The sequence below is a fragment of the Antedon bifida genome, chromosome 1 (genome assembly GCF_963402885.1).
Source record: "Antedon bifida chromosome 1, ecAntBifi1.1, whole genome shotgun sequence".
Classification (NCBI taxonomy): Eukaryota; Metazoa; Echinodermata; class Crinoidea; order Comatulida; family Antedonidae; genus Antedon; species Antedon bifida.
In genome coordinates this window covers 2,838,623-2,862,854 of record NC_136226.1, presented here as the reverse complement: position 1 = coordinate 2,862,854, position 24,232 = coordinate 2,838,623, and the positions used below count along the sequence as shown (strand labels likewise).

Genomic DNA, 24,232 nt, shown 5'->3' with positions numbered 1-24,232 from the left:
CACAACCCCTATCAATACTTTTTTAGAGTTTGGTTCACACTAGAATGCAATCCAAGAACATAAGCTTGGTTCCCACTTAGACGAAACTTAAGTGCGTATAGTATGTGCAATCCAAGTTAGTTGACCAATCACAGGTGATAGTTAAGTCATCGCTTGTGATTGTTCAATTTACTTGCGTTGTGCTTACATCCTTGCGTTGCGTCCTAGTGGGAACCAAGCTTAAGTAAATTCACCAATCATAAATGACGGTTTGGATGATCAAGCACTAAATGTGTTAAGTGTGTAATGAGCTGCATCCTAGTGGGAACAATGCTTTAGATAGACTTGAGTAATCAATATAAAATATTACTAAAATATTTTGATTACTTTTTTACAAATGCTCATCGGCTTTTGATACAAAAAAGGAGCCAAGAAAATGACAAAATCCTAATTTTTTTACACAGGAATTTATAAAATCTTGAGAATCTTATAACTAATCAATTTGAGTCTGGTGTTATTAAACTAGCTACCTGAATAATCGCCAATTAGGTAGACTAGCTATCTAGAAGTACAGTAAACTACATTGGTTTATAAGTGCTAACAACTACACACGATGTGTTGCCATAAATACTAAATGAGGAGCCTGGTGTGAGTAGACTAGATGCATGTAAATCAAACATCTTAGTCAATAAATGAGAATTCTGGTACAAATAGACTAGATGCCTTGTTTACATCCATGAAACATCGTAACCAGTAAAGGAGGGGTCAGGTGCAAGGTAGACTCGATGACCTCTGTACATGAAGCTCACTACACCAAGGTAACCAGTTCTTGGAACGCCACTCTTTAAGACAAAAGCAAAAGTGTATATAAATATTAATAGTTAATAATTAATAATTGATAATATCACTTGCACTGATGAAGGACTAGTGTTGCCCGAAAGCTCTGCTAATTTTTCTGACTGTTTTACTTTATCGTTTTGATTAGTTTTTTGCCTATTTTATTCTGTATCTCCACTAAAATCCAGCCACTGATACCCACAGCATTGTATTTTTTTCAGTATTTGCCTTTTGAATTAAATATTATATATATATGAATGATACATTTAAAAGAAAACATTGTTTTGCTTAAACCAATATATATTAAAGACGTCTCTCGGCAAGCTCCATATCATATCATTTCATTATTAAAAAGGGTAATATATACACACAATATATTGTGTGACATACAAGAAATATTCAAGAATGTCAATATATATATATATATAAATCCAAAGGCAAATTACTGAAAAAAATGACAATGCTGTGGGTATCAGTGGCTGGATCTATATATATATAATATATTTATTTTCTAAACTTAGAACTGCATAAATAATACTACTATAACTGCATAAATTAATATACTACTACTACTTGGGATATTCACCATATTTATGGGATACCTCTATTAAGGGGACACTTTTCTTTGAAACAAATAAGGGAGATTAAGTTTGAACACTATGACAAACCTCTATTCAGGGGACACTTTGTCAAGTTCCAAAGGTGTTTCTTTAATAGGCGTTTTACAATATTTTGCAATGAAGTTTGTTGATATGTCTATCAGTTTGTGTTTAAATTAAAGTAGGTGCAATAAATAGAAACATACCTTAAAATCGTTCATAATACCTAAAGTCCTCGCAGTCGCCTTAAAGGAATCTTTTGACGTATATTTCACGCGAACGACTGGAAAACCGCGAGCGTCTTCTTTCGTAAGCTGATGCAGTGACACCTCGGGCGCATCATACACTTCTTTACGAAACCTTGGATTGTAATTTTCCTTTAAAATTAAACATGATAGCTTTAATAACAACTGCAATTTTTTTATGATTCATAAAATTTTATGATATGAAAAATAAGTTAAAAGATATCATATGGTTGAACATAACTACTTCTAATAAATAGACAGTGTGTGAGCATGTGCTTTATATTTGAATTTGTGATTTCAAACATAAGAAGTTGTCAGTGAATGTTTTTTATAAACTATGAAATGCAAATGATGTGAATTAGCCATTGGTATGTCATCTGCCTGTTAACAGTCCTATAGTAAATCTATGTAAATCTATGTGTATTACTATATTCAAAGATGTATAAACGAATGTACATTTTTATCTATGATCTAGGTATAGGAAGTACTCGTCGTAAAATGTTACCTTTTTTAAATATGATAAATCAACTTGTGTGAACGGAATAAACTGAGTGTTCAGCTTAATATATTTCAAATGCTGCTCAAAGAATTGCCCTCTGTAAAAATAAAAACAAAATATGAATCATTATATCACTGGTAAACAAAAACATTTTGTATAGTATACAAATAATGAATGCTTATGAGTTGATTTCCCAACGCTATCAGTCAACAACGTTGCATGGAAAAAATTCTCAAAATGTTTACAGAAAGCTGAACGTGCATTAGAGCGTGTTAATTATTATCAGTAGACATCACTTTTTTGTTAGATAGGGCTAATTCCAAATGACATGTGATGTAATTGTAAGAATACAATCAGGTGTGTTATAATAAATTATATTATATTTTTATAAGCAAAATAAAAATTAAACTTTATAAAAGCATTCAAATAGAATAGTACCAAATAATTTTATCTATGGGAAATTGTGACTTGTTTAACTTTTATTCTGTTTACCTAAGTGTCAGAATCAAAATAGAATATGGTGGCCTGAAAAAATAAGAAATGAGGATCTCTGGGTTAGGACTGGACAAGAGCCAGTGGAAATTGAGATTGGCAGAAGGAAATGGAAATGGATTGGTCACACACTAAGGAAACCAAAACACAACATAACTAGGCATGCCCTAACATGGAATCCCCAAGGAAAACGAAATAGAGGATGCCCAAGGAACACATGGAGGAGAGAACTGGAAAATGAGGTGAAGGATGCAGGCTACAACTGGACAGAGGTGGGAGGAATTGCCTAGAACCGTGTGAGATGGAGACGTGTAGTTGATGGCATATGCACTGCTACTGTAGGTTTAAGTAAGTGTCAGTGAGTTTCACAAGTACACAGATTTCTAGATAACTTACTTGCTAACACCAATTTTTCCAAATGTATCTGTACGCGATATTTCTGGACGAATACAGGAACGTTCTTTACGCTGATCCGGATGTCTCATCCAGTCATCCCAGAAACTGGGAAAAAAATAATTCAATTTTAATAAAATTCACTTTTCTGATAAAAATTCAAATCAAGAAATTCACATAATTTTGTTACATCTTTAATATTTGTTGATACAAAGTTTGCAGTACACACCACATATATATAGTTTTGCATTACACATAGAGTTCTGTGGTACACACATATATGTCCATTTGCAAATTATATTTAAATTTATAGATATGAAACGGAAAAAATATCAGAAAAGTGAGAGTGAAACTTATATCCCTTGGTTGATATTGTCCTTAGGTCACTGGGGATTTTGGTTCTCCTGAAACTTTGTAAAACAATTGCTGACTTGTACACTTACCCCTGTGGCCAATTTGGTTCTAAATCAATCCATGTTTCTTTTAACAACATCCAGCCAAGGCCTGGGAAGAAGTCTGATCTATAAAGTAAATCTAAATAAAACAAAACAAATTATGAGAAGGCTACAATGAAAAGCTGACACAAAAAAAAGTGCTAGACAGCACCACTTGAGTGGACACAAGATGTCGCTCGCATGAACAAGGCTTCCGAAGCAAGTACAGTAGCCGAAACATAGCAAAATAGTATGGTTTACCAAAAAAAAAATAATAATAATAAAAGAAAAAGTATAAATTATTTGAACCCAGATGAATTTTTTCAAGAAATTTATTTTATCAGGTTGTACAAAATCTCAAATCTGCAATAAACTGTTGCCATGATCAAATGTTCGAGTAACTGCTCCATAACTATAACATAAATGGAGAACAAACTTACCGGCTTGGTTTGAAATCCTATCAGGTTTGCCATTATCATTCCAAGCAGAGACGCACATTAAAGATTTGTCTTCAACTAAGAGCGGATAGGTTGCCAGGAAATACTCAAAGAAATCCACAGCAATATCAAGATCATCTGAAAGAGGAAAACAATTTGTTATAAATCAAATATTGATACATTTTTTTGTTTAATTTAAATGTTCTGATTTATTTATTTGTGTGAATTTTATTTCAATTTGTGAATGCATCCGTTTGTTAAGTTACACTAATTAAAAACGTAGATTCAATGTTGATTTGATAGGATATAGCAATCACACCCATTTGAGGTGAGGTTGCAAAAGTTGGCTGTATAACCCTAGAATAAATAGGTTTGCAATTGATGGCAATGTGTCTGTTCAAATTTAGTTATTAATATTTATCCAGGAAAATTGGCTACCAAAATTATAGATAATTAGCCCATGAAACCAACTTTACCCATTTAAATAACTAAACCTAGACAGCCCTATGACTAAATAGGATATTAAATGTAGTGATTTCTTGAAAGTATTTGTGTGGTATTACAAACATTGTTTATTACTTCAGTTTGAAAGAGAGACAAACATAATTGCATCAAGACATATGAAAGGTTAAAAAGGTTCAGGTACTGTTACTATAGTACTGTTCTATATTTAACTTATGTGAGGTAAACTATTGAATACAAGCTTTTAAAGATAATAATATATTGTCCCATGAAAAATAATGAATTTTTTTTTATTGAATATGTCATTTTAATGTCACATAATAGTTATTCATTTTGACCAAAAATTGAATCAAAAAAAATATTATTTACATGAAAACACTGTAATTTAAAGCAAAATATAGTCAATTTGGCTGACAGCCAATGGGTTTTTGGTTGAATTGAAAACCATTTGTTTTGTCTTTTTATTTAATTAAAATATTTTGTGATCTAACTACAAAATGGCTTATTCAAAGTCTGATTTTATTAATCTATAAACTTTTGAAAAAATGTAAATAAACAGTGTAACAGATATGACAATTTTCATCTAAATTAATAAATAATTAATTGTGAAACAAATGTAACTTTAAACTCCAAAGAACTGTAACATTATTATTATTCTCCAATCCAGCAATAAATGGCAATATTTAAACTAGAATTTCAGTCAACAAAGATCAAGCTCATCTTAAGAACAACTTTAATACTTTGTCATAAAAATATAGGTCACATAATTATTAGTGATACAGATATTTACTGTGACTTTCACAATGGGAAAGCAATAATTTCAATTTTAGTTTTATTGCTTCGAGGAATTGTAAACACCTGTCTAAATTATGAATCTTTAATTAAACATTCACCTCACAAAAGAAATAGTGATGATAAAACGATGATGTGTTATGGATGGTTATTTCACAATATATTGTAAATGGGACAATACTAACTATAGAACCTCTATTAAAGGGACACCTTTGGGACTAGAAAGTGGAGCTGTAGATTGGTGGTTTATGTGCTTGCTTTTCAATCTCAAAATCCAGGGTTCAATCCTGACCTGTGCCAGGGTTATAACTCATGACTTTTTCAACTCCACTCTCTAAGCCTTAAATGAGACTTAGTTAAGCATGATAAATTATAAAATAGTTTATGCATCCTGTGATTGGCTCTTGAATAGGGGTTGGCCATAGTATTCAAACATGCCTTTTGTTCATTCATGTCCCCTTACTTAGGATGTTTCCTGGGCTTACTATAGTGTTTGTTTGTTTCATGAAAGTGGTCCCTTAATAGAGGTGTCCCTTGAATATGTGTCTGAAATGAGGAGTTCTACTATAATAATACTATGATCAACCATTGAAGAGAAAAAAAGAAATTACACAAATTGCAGCACTACAGATAGACATGGACTAGACACAGACCTAAGAAAGTGTCCCCTTAATAGGTGTTAAATAAGGATAATACTACTGTATGATCAACCATCAAACAAAACAAATTAAACAAACACTAGATAGACATGGACTAGATACGTGTTACAAGATTGTCACAACAGATATCACACTCGAAAAAAACAGCCACATAATGAAGAAGCATAAAATAGGTTCGAGGCTGAAATGGACTAAATACGTGGTTGCCTAAAGCTAATCACAACTAGGATATTGATGAAGAAAACATTGCGTTAGATAAATTTTACAAAAACATTTGAGAAATCGGGGTGCTAGACGAGATGGACTAAATACGTGATTGCTAAAAGCCAATGAAAACTGGGACATGAATCTTGAATCAAAAGCTATCTAAAGATTAGAAATGAAGGCCTCTGTGAGACAATCATTCTAAGCCTAGCGAACTTGGGAAAATAAAACAAGAACAACAGGATTATAAATATGTATCCTACTTTTTTTATAATTAAGTCTGTTTCAGAAAAACAAATGGATGGATGAAATAAAGCAGAACATAATATCTTATGTCACAACTCGATTCAGTAATACAGTAGTCCAACTTATGTCTATGAAAACATATCTATGTTGTGAATAAATACCGTTTAAAAACAGTAGTGAACAGAATTTATTTTGGTATATGGACATGGGAAAAAGGTATTGGTATTTATAATCGTCACCAAGCTTAACTAGAAATGGAGGAAATTTGGATTAGGCCTTCTACAGCGGATCCACAACTTAGCAGTGCAGCACCTACTCAGATTAGGACACCAGACCCAACGAATGAAGCATCAATGGATTCCTGGTTTCATAATAACATGCACATACATTTAAAATACATATTTTTTTAAAAGCTCTGTCTACACTATCAAACTAGTTTGACAAAAAAAAGCGATATGCCCAAATATGGTAGTGATATGACATCATTGTGTCCATATATGGGCACATCACATTTTTTTCACATAAAGTTTGATAGTGTAGACAGAGCTTTTACAGTCAAGATTTTGTTACTGATTATGTATGGCTAGAAAATGGCGACAACAATAATGCTAAGTGGACAGCATCGTCATAAAAATGTCCAAGATAGTAATATTTATTTTAGAAAAAAGGAGAAATTCCTATAAAAAAAGATAAATTGGAAAACAAGCACAGCACAGAGATGTACAGTAATTGCCTTAATAAATGTTATAAGTTCAGCAATATATTTAAAATAATAACATTCCTTAGTTTAGACAAGCTAACATTTTCTCACAAGTAATGATAAAATCAATATCTCTTTATTCATTCACTAACTGACTTTGGATTCACAGCTTATTGTCATCAAGAAAACATCCAAAACAAAAGTGTTTATTAAAGTTGTTTATAAGAACACAAATCAAATCTGATAGGTGCTAGAGATTCAGTTTCATAGAGAAACATAAAACATCTTTTACTGTGATTGTCTGCTTTCAAGCCCGGAGGCAAGAAGGGAGAGGGGAAGAGGTATAAGGAGAAAGGTTCTGCAAACGGAACAAACATCACCCTAAACACTGTAGTCAAGTTGAGACTATCTATCATCACTTACGAAAAGGGCACTGATGGAAAAATTGGGACAAGGGGCAGGGAGTTATTCATTCAAATAATCATGGCTATTAATGGGCTAGGCCTTGTTAAAATGCTAATAGCCAGAAATTTATAATATTAATAACAAAAAAGATTAAGATGACCGGTAAATTTTAATAAAAATATGTAACCTATTTATTACTAATATAATATTTTTCAATTTACTTTTATCTTTCTCATTAATTTTTCAATCTAAAAATAATGAGAAGTGACATTAAATAAATTAATAACTCAATCTCACTGGAGTAATTTGTTTGAACATCGCGATAAATCAATTAACTCAAGGACTGAAATCGCAATAAACTATTTAAGGAGAGTGGTTCTTAGCAATCAGAGTATCAGAGTCTTTAATAATCTAATATATCAGCCATAGCAATACTAAAACAATCTATGGATGGTATGCCTATTTAATTCAATGTTGCAATTTAAAATAAAAATACTTTTAGCTTTAACTGTCTGTAATTAATTCCATTAAAGGACCAGTTATTTTCAACACATAGGCCCTGTTTTTGCTGCAAAAAAATAACAGGTTATTAACTGTGTGAATAAATTAACACCAATTTTTCTTAACAGGAGAAATCATTTTCAATAAACAAAATGGCAGCATGCAAGTAACTGTTAAAAATACCTAAACAATTGGGGGTTACTGGGCCCTTTAACTGGTTATCGCTGTGAAACTTTTACCTGCAACGTAAAATAATGGTAATTTGAATGACATCTGTAATATCTTGAACATTTGATCGTCTGATCATATTGCATTTTGGGTTAATGTTTTCGTGAACGGCCAACCACAAATTTAAACGGTTATTTGGGAGCACAAATTTAGAAGTTGGTGATCTGCAGCAGAAACGGCCCATATCGCAACTACATTTTCCAATTAAATTTCTGTTCAAATGTTTGTTATCTTTAGTCATCTTTAGAAATATTTTTATTAGAGAGAAGAGGACAGGAATTTAGAAATTGCAGTATCCAAAAGAGTATAATTAAACTTTAGAACAGCGTGTAAGCTAAAGCCATAGAGACTGATACTATAATCCTAAAGATTTGATTCAATTTTTAGGGTTAAAAGGGCACTAGCCTAAATTCTCATGACAACTATATAGTAAAATATCATATTTTTATTACTCATATAAAATAAAGTATATTTAATTAATGTAAAAAATTGTCATGCAATGCATTAGTGTTGAACATGAGAGACACACTTGAAACAAATTTCAAATTAATTTGCAATGACAAGGGTACACTTTTCAAGGAAGCTAAAAAACGTTTTTTTTAATGCGAGCATCACTATCAAAATAAAACATTGTGATTTTTAGAGAATTCGATGTATTGTCAACATCCAAACTGAAACACATTAAATTTAATTTAATATGTCAAAAGTACTAATTTATTAAAGGAAGCTAAAAACACATGGTGCTTTTTTAAATGCATCCATACTGTACGCTATCAAAATAAAACATTTGAGATTTTGATGTATTGTCCATACTGTTACTGTAGTCACCCAAACTGAAAAAACACATTAAATTTAATTATGATGTCGAAAGTATTAATTTAAAAGGAAGCTAAAAACACATGGTACTTTATTTTGATGAACTGTGCACATAATTGAATTAACTATTGTACTATTTTTAAATACATTTGATATACAGTATTGTAACATAGACACAAATAATTTATAATTATTATAATAATTTAATTTAATTAAAGGTATTAATTTAAAAGAAAGCTAAAAACACATGAAACTTTTTTTAATGCCTACACACACTATCAAAATAAAACATTGTAATTTTTAGAGAACTTACAGTTTACTGTAGACACTAAACCTAAAACAAATTAAAATTTATTTATGATATCAAATGTATTAAAAGGAAGCTAAAAACACATGATACATTATTATATCAAATTTACACACATGCCATTAAAATAAAAATTGTCATTTTTAGAGAATTTGATAGTGTTATACTGTAGATACTAAACCTAAAATACATTTTATATCAAAGGTATTAATTTAAAAGTTAAAAACACATGATACTTATGTGCATACACTATCAAAATAAAACATTGTCATTTTTAGAGAACTTACAGTCTACTGTAGACAATAAACCTAAAACATATTTAATTTATTTTATGATATCAAAGGTATTAATTTAAAGTTGTACAATATATAGCCATCCAACCTCAAACACTATTTATATACACTATATGATGTCAAAGGGAATTGCTTTTAAAAACACGATCTCTTTTAATGGGTTCAATACCAATTAAAATAAAAAACATTTGATATATTTTAACATAGATAACAAACCTAAAACACTTTTAATTTATTTTATGATGTCAAAGGTATTAAAAAGCAGCTTACTAACACGATCCTTTTTTATTGGGTACATACCCTAATTAAAAAAAGACGTCATTTGTGGTTTTACAGTACATTATAAACTATTAGGACAGGAAGTTATGACCAAGGCTCAATAATTGAAAGCACATACAGAAAAACATTATCAAATTATCAGTTATTCATATCGCACACTTGGCAGTATTTTTGTTTAATAAAATACCTTCGAAATTAATATCAACTGCTGTATCATTATTTTAATTAACAAATTTAGGTCATAACAATTTATAGTATGTTTTTTTTAATATAGAAATTCAACCTCTGAATCTTTTACCCGATATACAGATATACAGTACAATAATTACTAAATCCTATTCTTAACACCCTAGGCATGGCATGGCAGAACAGTACCTCTTACCAGTTATACGCAAGCACAACCAAGATTAAATATTGATACACACTCATCTTGCAGTTTATTATTCACTACTTAATGCCTATATGATCTGTAAAACATTTACTATTTTTAATATTTAGTCAATAAAAAAGGAAAATAATAAATAAACTTTTGCGAAGGACTACACAAACTGGGTCAGAATATTCTGATTAAAACGCTACGCTGATTATCCTACGAACAATCCTTAATCAATGAGGAATCATTTGCAATCTTCTTCATTCCAATTCCATAATATAGTCTAAGACTTTACAATTAATAGCAAATTGAAATGATCAAGAAAGTCGTACTGTCATTTCAGAAATGTCAAACTTTAGCAATAATAAAAATGATTCACAGACTGCGGATAATATTTGTTCCAATTCAATTCTAAAGCTCTGTATACACTATCAAACTTTATGTGACAAAAACTGTGATGTGCCCATATATGGACATGATGATGCCCTATTAAGGAGACACCTTTGGAGCACAGCAAAATGTCCATTGGAACACAGCAAAATGTCCATTGAAACACAGCAAAATGTCCATTGGAACACAGCAAAATGTCCCTTGGAACACAGCATAATGTACCTTTGAACACAGTATAATGTTCCTCTGAACACATCATAATGTTCCTTTGAATAAAGGTGTCCCCTGAATAGGGATTAACCACCGTATATATTTAAAAAATACTATATTTTGTTTTATATGAAGAAAGTGTCAAGTGTCCCTTAATAGGAAAGTGTCCCTCTGAGTAAGTGTGTCTCAATATTGATTCAAATGTCACCATCTTACCTAGTTTCACAATTAACAGTTGTGTAATATATACAACATAGTTAATTTTTTTCCTGAGTTATACTGAATCATTTTAATACACCATCTACCGATCTAGCAGTATGTTTGGACACTAAATCTATAGCTGGTGTCATTTATCGATGCTAGGCAGGGTGATTGTGAATAATGACGCCTTACAGGAAGTCTCTTACTCGGGTTGCCTCATTATGTTTAGATATAATGGGTAGAAAAACTGCACTAAGTGAAAGGACGGAAATATATAGCGTATGCTTGTGAAGATGAAACAATAATAATAATAATAATAAGACTTTATACAGCGCACATATCCACAAAAGTTCTCAAGGCGCTTGTGAAAACCATGAAACATATTAACCTTAAATGATAGTTACAATGATATTATTTACGTTGGTTGCTGATATTTTGGACAAATCTGCCAGAATTGGTAAAGAACTACAAAAGCACGTTTGAGATTGAGAACACACATACCTAGAACTACTGTACCAGATTATGGTGAAGTTGGACAATTCTCATACAGTACTTCATTCTGTAAACCTCTGTCTACACTATCAAACTAGCTTGACAAAAAAGTGCGATGTGCCCAAATATAGTAGTGAAATGACATCATCATGTCCATATATGGGCATATCACATTTGTTTTGTCACATGAAGTTTGATAGTGTAGACAGAGCTTACATAATAAGAAAGTTTAACCCCTATCCTTTGAGACACCCTTTCCAGCGATATAAACGATTGGGAATATATTATGTTTCAACACTACAGCAACCCTATTCAGAAGATAAGGGGACACTTTGTTCGGTCTCAAAGGTGTCCCCTTAATAGGGGTTCTACTGTATATAACGGTTTACTGTGATAAAATACAAACAAATACATAAAAACAAACTTCATTTCAAGTAAATTTACATTTCAAACTGGAGGGAAAATGCAATCTTAATTTCATTTAAGATCCAATTACATATAGTAGCGCATCAATCATTTTTTATTAATATTTCATTGGAATAATTTCTACTGGAATCTGATTAACGAGACACGCGCTAGATGACGGTTAGCATTTCCCATCTTATAAACATGATCACATTTTTATTCATAATTCGCCTAAATATTCAGGTTAATGACCTCATTATGAAATAAGTTTGATTAATCAGACAATTGGGAAATATGAAATTATTGATTTTTTGACATATTTATTTGTTAATTTAATATTACTTTTTGGCTTGGCTTTAGAATTGATTTACGAATTCACATTACTCAGAAGTCAATTTATTGTGAAAGCCCTGAATATCAGGAGAATAATATTATATTGGTTTCGCGAACAGTTGTTTCAGAGCGAGTGAGGCTATTGTTTTGATTTCTTTTTATTTATCTGCGATTGTTAACACAATTACAACAGCATTTGTCACTCTACACAGGATATTTTGGATGTGGGTTCGAAATTGCAGCTGGGAATTTTTGAAATTTTTCAAGACTGAGTCAGCGACTTGGAAAACCTACATGTTGTGTTATTGAGTAAAATCCAATAATTCATCAGAAATAAGTTTTGAACATCAAGCTTGCAAAGTAAATGATTTTGCTTCATTCAAAACAAATATCTTTGGTTTTCTTAAATCTTAATCCATTCGTTAAAAGATATAAAGAACTGGTTTCCTAATCCTAATTTTGTCACTTAAGAATTTCTTCATTTTTACTTAGGGTCTGTTTCTGCTGCATAACACAAAATAAACTGAGAAATATAGGATTAATTATAAATTTTTAACCGGATATTTTTATGCAGCAGAAACAGGACCTTTTACAAAAATATTGATAAATGCCGGCCAGAATCAACCCATATTGGTAGGATTAAAAGACGCATATTATAAATTATATGTGTAGTCTGTTTTCATGAGACAAATTCATTTCCATGAATGAAACATCTTTTCTAGGAAAAAATTGCCCTTTTATATTAAATTAAGAAAAATAAAAACAAATTGTTACTAACCTTCAACTATGATAACCGCATCGTAATTAAGTTGTTTGAATATCTGGTTTAGAGCCCATCGATAATGACGAGCTATTTTGTAATAACCTATGAACTTCTTATGCTGAGGAGATACTTTGATGTCGCTTAAGTCTGGTTGCTGGAATAAAAAAAACACACATAGCTCTAGGCTCTCAAGTAAATACTCTTTAGTTCTATTTCGGCAACAATAAGAGTATAATTTCATACAGAGAACCACTAAAGCTCTGTCTACACTAGCAAACTAGATTGTGATGTGATGTGCCCATATACTGTATGGACACGATGACATCATATCACTACTATATTTGTTTTAGGCACATCACATTTTTTTGTCAAACTATTTTGATAAGGTAGATAGGGCTTAAGAGAGGTAGTTTTTGTAACATCACAGTCTCCGTTCTACATGAGCCTCATACGCATTGGACATACAAAGCCATTGGCCGCAGTGCACAGAAAAAGTACTTTGGAAGGTGAAAAAGGAGCCATGACCCCAGATATTCTGAAATGAAATCAGAGGTTATTTAATGTTTGGCTGCTGGAGTAGGTCCTTGTACAGAAAGTACAATAAACTAGATAGAACATACCTTTATTAAAGTTACTTTATCTCCATATGATAATATTGTCTTTTCTGTTTCTAAATGTCCACAGTCTTGACTTACTATAATTGGAAATTGTTTTTCTGATGGACGATGCCTGTAAAAATTATTATAATGAAGAAGTTTACTAAGTTTCAAATATATATAATTTTGAAATGGTCCCTTTATGTTGAGATGAAATTAGGCATAATATGCAAATTGGATCAAAGTAGACAGGTTTTTAAAAATGAAAAGTTGAAACAGTAAATGTGTTTTTATGACTGACACGGAGTGAAATATGTAATATTAGAAATTGCGTTTTATACACTGATGATAAGATTCATTGCCGGTGGCGATTGGTTGACAAGATTGTAATGAGTTCGACCACAACGTACAATTTGAAAGAAAGAAAGGATCAACAAACTCTGCAGGAAATATCAGTCAACAAGTCTGAAAATCATCTGAAAATCGTCTGAATATCATCAAGAACATATCAACAAATTTAGACACAAATAGGACATGAAATGTTTTCGAAAAGATTACGCGGAAGAGCGTATAGGATTATGGGATGATACGACATGCTTGTGAGCGTTGTTTAAAGATAGTCTGATGGGCAATAAAGTCTTATGTGCTGAAAGGCATGGTAATGTAGTGTTATTATAATGTTGTACTTTAATCAATCTAAAAGAAGTAGCATTAGTGAAGATGAGACAAATCTACTTGTCTTAAGATAAGCAGGACGCAGCATGCAAAGTTTCAAATGTGTACATTACAGTTTCTACAAGATGCTGATACAAAATACTCAAAAGAATATATTTTTAAAAGTTACTGTCCCCAAAATATGTCAAATAAACATGAATAAAATCAAACTTTGAATATGCAATTTGTAGTTTTAATTAGTTATTCAGTTTTGTCAAAAAAACAAAATTCACAATTATATATACCCAAAAGCTCCCCAAAAAGGAGTCAACCGGAAGCCAATTTTTGTTTAACTATATGGGCTTCTGATACTATTTTTCTTAAATTTCTAATGTAATGTAAAGCAATGTATTTTTCTTAAATTTCTACAGTTTATTTGGTAAATAGATTGAAAGAAACTCAAATAATTTATCTTTTTTCTTCATCTTTTTGGAAATTAGAGGCCAAAGTTGACACGAAATCCCTTTTTATAGGCTTACCATCTTTTTGCACATCACATCAACTTTCTCAAATTTGTGCTATATATCTTAAGAGGAGGAAATTGGTATAATTTGTCATTATTATGTAATACTTATTCTCCCTCGTTTATCATTTAGCCCATAATGGGTCTCTTCGGTTGGATTCCAAAAACATCAATTCATATAAATGCTCAGCGTGATCGATAACATCTTGCACTACTAATATATGGAACACATTCAACCTATCTACCTTTAGCAATAAATTACACAATAGCTTAGCAATGTCTTGATAAAAAGGTATCAGATTATATTCCCTGACATATGGTACAGTATGGCTGAACTTGAGAAGGAGGAAAGGATTTTAAGCTAAACGTATATAATCCTGATAAATGGAATGTAAAGATTCAATTTATTTTAATCTTCCCTTCCTCTTGGTGTTTTAATATTATCTGTGATTTTGATAAATATTAACAATCTATAAACTCTCACACGACACTAAAAAATCAAATAATTCATTTTGATAATGAGGTTATAACAACCGATAAAATTCTTTGATTGTTAATATAATATAGTTTGTTCTTAATCTTATGGTAGTTTTTTCAATTATTTGACTTTAGCATGGTTAATTTTCCTAATTGATTGAGCTAGTCAGTAAAATCAACTGTTTTTGGTTAACCAGTCTTGGTTGTAACCTTGAGGCAATTGCAATCAGTGTACTGTATTGTAAATCCCGGTTCAGATTATACGGTACTTTCTTTGATCAATTTAGCAAGCGATTCATTTAAATTAATTCAAAGAGCAATCCAGGTTTAAGAATCAAAATAATCTTCAATTTGTAATGCCTTGATATGACATAGTACACCAAACCTAATACAGTTATGCATTGATGATATGATACATTTAAAGTTATAACTTACCGTAATAGAGTGTCTAAACTCCTTTTAACAGCAGATGGTCTATTACAAGCAATTAATAAAACAGGTAAAACAACTGATGAATAACTGTAATCATTTTTAGTTCTTTGTGGTTTTGGTAATTCATTATTTATATTAAGATTATTTTCATCTCTTTTTTTATTTTCTTCTTCTAATTTTTTCTTATACTGTAAAATTTCTTGATCCTTTTTTTCTGAAAAGTAAATAAATAAATTTGATTTATTATTTTGTTTAAAATAGATGAATATTACTATTAGTCCTACAATACAATGAATTTATAGTATATAATATATGTATCTATTAGAACATAATTGAGGTGGGAGAAATTGCAGTGAAAAGTTATATAAACACTTTTGGAATTTGTTGTTGTAGATAAAGTTATCACAACACATCTTGGCCTGTACTCATGCTCTAGTTCATTGTCTTTACTTCTAAACAACTGTCCCCTTTTTCTATAGGGACACAGCACCAAAACTTACATGTATGATGTGAAATATATGACATACATTTATTTTGAAAAATACACACACACATTCTAGACAGGTGTTAATCATACTGTACATCATATAAAAAAATAGAAAGATTTTTTTAAAACAAATTACGGTATAAGATAATTCTTTTTAAAATTTGCAAAACAAGAAAAATTTTTCCACTACTTAAAAATCAGCAACTACAGTATATTTTATAAAGATTTTGTGATTTAGAAGATATTTAAAAATATTATTAAAATAAATTTTGTAAAGATTCTGAGATTCAAATTCTAAACTTATTTTTATTTTTAACAGAGCTTAGAGTCTTCTGGCAGAAACTAATAAATAAGCCATATTCTCAATAAATATCTGCAATAGATACGCAGTAATATATATTTTAGAATCAGAAATAAGATATAAGTTTGATGTGAAGTTTGAAATTGTATGAAAAAGAGAAATCAGCCGATGCATTATATGCCTAATTGTCATGTTTTTGTATGTGAAACGGATCGCCTGTCAAATGGTTTCAAAGGGTTTAAAAATTAAATTATTAATCTACCTATAAATCGCTTTCTGATGGAATTGTTAAAATTGACATGGCAATGGAAATTCATTTTTTATACTAAATTATTATTTAATTTCAAATTTTTTTAAAATTGTATGATGTGTTGGTTATGATGAGTGGTTGAGGAAAATGAACGGTTGTTGAGAAAATGAATGGTACTTTGTGATAAAATGAATGGTTGGTGATAAAATAAATATTTGGTGATAAAATGAATATTTGGTGATATTTTAATGAATGATTGGACCTGATAAAATGAACGGCTGGGAGAGATTTAGTGGGAAAATAAATGGTTGGTGGGAAAAATAAACGGTTGTTGAGAAAAATGAATATTTGGTGATAAGATGACGTTGACAATGGAAGACAATGTGGAAATTGAAGAATTCATTGGAAAAAGAATATTTAGATTGGATTGTAAAACAAGTTAAAGCTCATTGTACAAGAAAACAAATTTTAAAATCATAATGATGAACTAAATTCAAACAAAACCAATTTAAAACTAGAATTTAATTCGTCACTTTGACGAATTATAGGTGATCATTTTTATCATTTTACTGAAATTAATTTTTTTTTTTTTTTTAAACATGCACGTACGTTAACATACGATCGGAAAATGTTGATGTATGCCATCCTATTATATGCTTATAGTGCTGAGTTGTGCCTATATGCCATATACAATATGTACAGTATATACTGTATATCTATATACAGTGTAGCATAGGTGAAATTACGGGACACACATGTTCTAATTTTTTGGCATGATGACGTTATCAAACTAAACTTTAAGATGACAATTTCGAAAGATAATTAATTGAGCAAAAAAATATAAGATTTGGAAAAAAATTTGGCACGTAGAAGCGCTGTGCGCGCTCTTTGAATTGTGTATAACTTTGACGAAAAATATGAAAAAACTACTTTTTCACTTCAACTGGCCATATGTTAACGTCACAACATCCGATAGGCTTAATTTTTATATGAATTAATATCTACATTTCATCAGCTTTCATAATAAATTATAATCATCAAGGTAACCTTCAATTCTGAAGAGCTGTAAGATATTCAAATTTACTGCGAAGGTGAAATTACACGGCCTACGTTATTCAAGTTTTTACGCGTGATGACGTCATTAAAATGAAGATAGTGTCAACTCATGATAAAGATAATTAATTAAGCAAGCACATACTGAAAGTTGTGCGAAATTCGAGCACACATAACCAAGATGCGCTCTGTTGAATGTGATAATCTACACAAAAAGATAACAAATCCTAATTTTTAAATTCAAGTGGCCATTTGATGACGTCAAAACATTTTGTACGTAAAATGTGTACATGAATTCATATCTACAACTCAATGGCTTCCAGAATAAGTTAAAAAAATCGGGGGTCATCTTGCATTCTGAAGAATTATTTTCATTTTAAAAAAGACCTATTTTTCACCATTTTCAGAACTTTTGTAAAATTAATGTGCGCATTTTGTCATTTTTAACGTGCTCGTATAGCGTTATTTTAAGTCGGAACTTACTCAAATTTGGTGAATGTACTAAGGATGGTGAGTAGAATGAGATTTGTAAAAAAAATTCATATTTTTTACGCTTTTTAAGTATCGCGCGCGCAAAAACGCATTTTTGCGCAGTAATTTTTTGAAACACGCAAATGGCCTAATTCATGCTCTAAATTGATCAAAACTTAATTTTGAGCTTTTTAAATTTTTAACGCGCGATATCACGCGCATGAACCTACGTGCGCGTGCGTTTTTATTTGCTAATATTTTTACCCTTGATCTGAAGTTTACGTGTAGTGAATTTCATTAATATGTGATAATGAATTATGGAGATATGATTGATAATGTGATTTCGCAAAATGGCGTATAAATGTCGTCACGGATGTGTGATCACGCTGGAAAGCTTATTAGGATTAAGTTGTATTATTTGAAAGATATTCTGAAATTTTTGTAATCATTGACATTAAACTTTTTGAGATAATTGTTACACAAAATAGTGTACAGAAACAATAAAAAGAAAAAAAATAATAAAAAAAAAAATAATAATAAAGATTTTATACAATAACAATAGGTGATCATTTTATTCTAAATGATCACCTAAAAATTACTTATTGAAGCAGATTTTTATTTTTAATCATCGGAAAAAAAGGTGCTATTAACTGCTAATGGTATTGTTGGTATGAAATGAAACAGTATGATGATAGACAATGTGTTTCGAACTTGTCACAAGAAGGAGAAAAAGATAAAATGATGTGTCAATTACAATCATGTAACGTAGCGAGTTGTTGATGTTCTGTGTTGATTCCAATTTATATTTTTCCAAAGAAGAACGAATAACTTTGCGTCTTGTTTAAATGTGAATCCATTCATATTATCTGTATCTATAGTATTTGATGGGAATAATATCTTTTTAATCACAAATGTAACATCCAATAATCATCTCCTCCGTTCCTCTTTCATCATTACTATATAATACTGTATCTATTTTGCATTTTTCGTACATTTTCTCATCTGTATAATGTTATTACAGTACACATTACATTTCAATTATAGCTGCTGAAAAATATATAGACTCACAACAGCCTGTTTATTACATTCTATTATTATAATCTATTATACTTCATACATTTTCAAAGTGTCATATTTCACCTTTCATATTTCTATGGCAATGTTTTGTTTACACAGTAATGTCAGTTGGATAGTAGCTTTAATTTACACTACATTATAAAGCTCTGTCTACACTATCAAACTAGTTTTACTAAAAAAGTGTCATGTGCCAAAATATGGTAGTGATATGACATCATGTCCATATATGGATATATATATCACATTTTTTTGTCACATAAAGTTTGATGGTGTAGACAGAGCTTTATACCAAGTTGGGAATTTGAATCACAGAATCATGACAAAAGTATCTACTCGCAAAGAGTTGTTTTTATGTAGTGGGTACTGTATATTATTTATTAGAGTACTCGGCTCCCTCGAATAAACTTGCATGTTATGGATTGCCATGTTAGAAATAGTGATTAAGTTCACAAAATGCCAATTCTGAATATCCTACGCATAAATATAAAAAACACCCCGGTTCAGCTTAATTTAATAACTTTATTAAATTACAAAATGCACTTACTTTGTATTAAAATCGCCTTTTCTTTTTCAATATCTAGTAGTAACTGTTCGTTCACCTGCATTTGGTCCTTTAATTCTGACTGCAGACGAGCCAGTCTTTCTGATAAATGTGGAGCTGGCTAAAATTTAAAAACAAAATAATATAAGTCAAATCAAATAAACACCAAATGCCTCATGAATATGGTCACAACTACTGTCAGCAAGCTGCTGATAGAAATATTATGTACTTTATAAACATTTTTCAACAGTTTAAAGCTGATAAAAGGTAAAACGCTGACTGTACATACAGTACAGTACATAATTAACAGCGTTATAAATGCAAAGATTAATTTGTGCAAGGTCTGTGTGAAGTTTGTGTAAGGTTTCATGTGAAGTTTGTTTGAATTTTATGTGAAGTTTGTGTGAGTTTTATGTGAGGTTTGCGTGAAGTTTGTGTTTGTTTGACCATAAGCCAAATCCCGCACTGTAGAACGTTTCTAAAGAAGCAGAATAAAGTTTCCCATGATTCTCAGATAGAGGCAGGATTTTTAAATAATGGGGACTCAGGGCCTAAAACCCGGAAAGTTAAACTTGACCGAATGTCCTATCTTTTGCATTATTATTAATTTAATTAAGAAGGAGGGGGAAGGGGAATCTGCCTGAGACATAACCCACTCTACGGTATTCAAAAATAATGTTAGGATTTAAATTTTACTCATATTGCGCAATAGTTTGAAGACTACAGTACGTTCTTAAATCATGTTGTTAATTTTTTTTTTCTTGAGGCAATTATCATCTCTATCATTCAACTACGATATTATTATGGATGTTTTGAATTTATACCTTGAAAAATTAGCATATTCAAGTCATTATTCGCCTACTTTACAATGCAGATTACTTCATTGAAATTTAATTTTCTTATTGTTTAAACCCTAGAGGCTGAGTGAGGACATGTGGGGGTAATTGAATCTTAGCAATCATGCTTCAGCTTTCAAAAATAGATTTAAATATGTTTGAGTCTTAAAATATCGCAGTTTTAATCCATTATTCTTATTTTAGCAACTGGAATTATCAACGCTTGATAGGCGATGAACTGGAGTACCTCGTTGAATTCCTCGTTTTGGGTATTTTAGCAAATGTTTAACTATGCCTATTGGCGTGATGTATCAGTATGTCTAGGTGCCTGCAGTACCATCATATTTCAGAGATATTAGAAGTCTTATTGAATTACTAGTAGTTTTGGGCATTTAATGTTAAACTTTAATATGAATAAAGCTATCAGCTTGAAGTCAGTATGCACACTGCAGTATGTATTTATCTGCCTGTTTTACCATCGTATTTCAAAAATCCAAAATGTTCAATAGACTATCGGCGTGATGTATTGGCATGAAAAGTCTTGTTGAATTACTAGTAGTAGTTTTGGGCATTTAATAGCAAATGTTGAACTTTAATATGAATAAAGCTATCGGCTTGTTGTCAGTATGCACCTTACAGTGTACATTTATCTGCCTGTTTTACCATCATATTTCAAAGATTTTATAGCCTATTGGCGTGATGTATTAGCATGACTACTATACCTGTCTGGAGTACCATCGTATTTCAGGGAATACTTGAAACGGTTTTTTTCGATTACTTCTAGTTTTGGGCATTTTAAATTAAACTTAAAATATAAATAGCCTATCAGCTTGATGTATGCACAAACCTGCCTGTACTGCCACCATATTGCAAGTTACACTTTTTGGGTAATGTTAAATTATGAATTTACAGTACCTGTAGCTATATATCGTGATATATATTATTTTTTTACTGATTATAAAAAAATACATTTGTTTCGTAATGTGAAGATTGATGTCAGGATATTTCAAGCTCTGTCTACACTATCAAACTTTATATAACAAAAAAATGTGATGTTCCCATACATGGATATGATGATGTCATATCACTACCATATTTGGGCACATCACACTTTTTTTGTCAAACTAGTTTGATTGTGTAGACATAGCTTTAAAACTGTCATACAGTACTGTGCTTGTATATTTCTTGTCTTGGGTATTTCAGTAAATGTTAAACCTGAATTATGAATGTACCCTATATTGGCTTGATCTATCGGCTTGCCTACATGCACAGTACCATCATATTTCATTTTATTCGTTCCATTGATCCTTTAATACCCACTATAAATTTTAGAATTTGAGAATTTGTCATGTGATGTCAAATTTTAAAACGAACCGTTAAAACTGCTTTTAGTGAGAATACTTCATGGATGTAATTTACTGTAAACCTAAGTTTTGATTGTAAAATGTTAGTCTTTAGAAATCGTATTAAAGATATACTGATGTATCCAATTTAAACATAAAATGTATTATTCTGATTAGGTCCTTTATAGACCCACAACGGTGCCCCATCATGATCAGCACACAAGGAGAGAATCTTGTACTCTTTTTGAATAGTGTACTTTAGTGATACATACTTTATGCATTAAATGTACACAGAACCAATGGCTTTACATCCAATCCAAAGGATGAGGCAATTAAAGGCATTATTTAATATGCTGTACGAAACCTCCCTAAGAGAGCGCAAGTTTGGTTCATAAGGACGAAAAGTAATTAACGTACTGTAGGTACAACTGCAATATTTCACCATGTAATACAAAAAAATAATAATTACAGTTTCTGATGGGAACGTAGTACTGTACTTTAATCAATGAAGATGAAATTTCTTTGAGCCTTAAATATTCATGATATTAATTATCTTCCGAATACAATCATCTCAATAATCATTTCCTACAGAATTTAATTAATTTTGATTAAAATGAATAATTAGAGATATTTCTTTACAGCAATCAATTATGAGAAATAAGAGTGTGCATGTTAAAATATAGGTTTAACCCTAACACTACTGTATAATATACAAGCTTCATTTTGATTGGTTGATTACATATCACATGCTGTACATTAGAACTACCTTCACGATTGCACATTCAGGATTTCACAGAATCTTTATTGGTTCATTAAGGAAATTAGTTTTGTTGACAAGCTCAAACAAACAATACAAAAAGGTATACTGTACAACAATACTTGAATTGAAGTGTAATTATATACTGTAACATTTTTAAAATGCGTGCGCAAAACGAGTATGGTATTGGCGGACATTCGAACACCAACCTGTACAGTTAGTACCAGCAGATACTGTACTACACTGTGTTAATATGAGCAATCATATTTATTTAAGGGCATACCTTCGGTGTAGGTGTGTATCATACTAGATGGCACCTTAGTGGGAAATCTTTTTTTTTACCTACTGTAAGCAGAAGATCACTTTCCTGTAAGCAGAGACTAAACCTAACCCGTTGTCTATGCTTCCCTATCATATTTAAGCATCACTACCATATTTGGGCACATCACACTTTTTTTGTCAAACTAGTTTGATAAATGATAATGTAGACAGAGCTTTAAGAATAACCCAAAACCTCTGTCTACACTATCAAACTAGTTTGACAAAAATGTATGATGTGCCCAAATATGGTAGTGATATGACATCATCATGTCCATATATGGGCACATTACATTTTTTTGTCGGATAAAATTTGGATGAATGTGGACAGAGCTTAAGAAGAATTTTGGCAAATAAAGCAAAGATTTGATAATAGTATTATTGAAATATGTATAGACAGGCAAAGAAACTTTAGATGGGTATTGTTTAACCAAACAAACCCAATTTTTTTTCTTTTTGGTTTGCGGGGTTTAACAGCAATTACCACTTACAATGCATTATTTTTATTGTACACAATTTAAAAAGAAAGCATATTTGGGCTGCAATCTGCAATATGAGCTGAGAGGATAGGAAAATAGATAGATAGGAAAAATAACACCACTATCACTACACGAACATTCACGATTATAAATTGTTTTTGCGAATAATATTTTACAAGGCCCTTGAGAATTCACTGTTTTTTATTTTGAAATTTCAGCTCAATCATAAAATTACATCAAACTGGTTTAGAAGCAAAATGATTTTTACTGTAATATAAACACTATCAATTTAGTATAAAAATATTATTTTTAGCTTTTAACTAAACGATTTTTTAGTTTTTTTCGTTTTTGTTTAGGAGATATACGAAAACTGATATGTCTTAACGTTTCATCTTAGAAGCTCTGGCTACAGAATCGATCTTAAATGAATTACTAGATACTTGGACTGTATGATTAGATTTCCATTGATGAATTAAAATGAAATTTAATAAGCTTAAATCAAATGAAGATCTCGACAGACATCACGGATTGAGGAAGCAAGATTGTTTCGCGTATAAAAGCTTTTTAAAAGTTATATAACAATTTATAAGCTATTATGTTATTTGCTATAACCTTACATTATAACATGTAATTGTAACCCAAATAATATTTTTAATTTTTTTT

At 30.7% G+C, this 24,232-nt stretch overlaps 1 protein-coding gene across 1 annotated transcript in view; it reads right to left on the bottom strand.

The window, feature by feature from the left end:
* Nucleotides 1-244: 244 nt before the first annotated feature.
* LOC144837724 (alpha-1,3-mannosyl-glycoprotein 2-beta-N-acetylglucosaminyltransferase-like) overlaps nucleotides 245-24,232 on the bottom strand; it is a 33,542-nt gene continuing 9,554 nt past the window's right edge. Inside the window, exons 3-12 of the mRNA XM_078692961.1 lie at nucleotides 19,840-19,957; nucleotides 15,660-15,870; nucleotides 13,595-13,703; nucleotides 12,990-13,128; nucleotides 3,919-4,053; nucleotides 3,488-3,578; nucleotides 3,048-3,152; nucleotides 2,166-2,256; nucleotides 1,622-1,792; nucleotides 245-821 (exon numbers count right to left, since the gene is read on the bottom strand). Of these exons, the coding sequence (XP_078549087.1) occupies nucleotides 708-821; nucleotides 1,622-1,792; nucleotides 2,166-2,256; nucleotides 3,048-3,152; nucleotides 3,488-3,578; nucleotides 3,919-4,053; nucleotides 12,990-13,128; nucleotides 13,595-13,703; nucleotides 15,660-15,870; nucleotides 19,840-19,957 (1,284 nt within the window). The 3' untranslated portion in view covers nucleotides 245-707. The remainder of the gene's footprint in view (nucleotides 822-1,621; nucleotides 1,793-2,165; nucleotides 2,257-3,047; nucleotides 3,153-3,487; nucleotides 3,579-3,918; nucleotides 4,054-12,989; nucleotides 13,129-13,594; nucleotides 13,704-15,659; nucleotides 15,871-19,839; nucleotides 19,958-24,232) is intronic.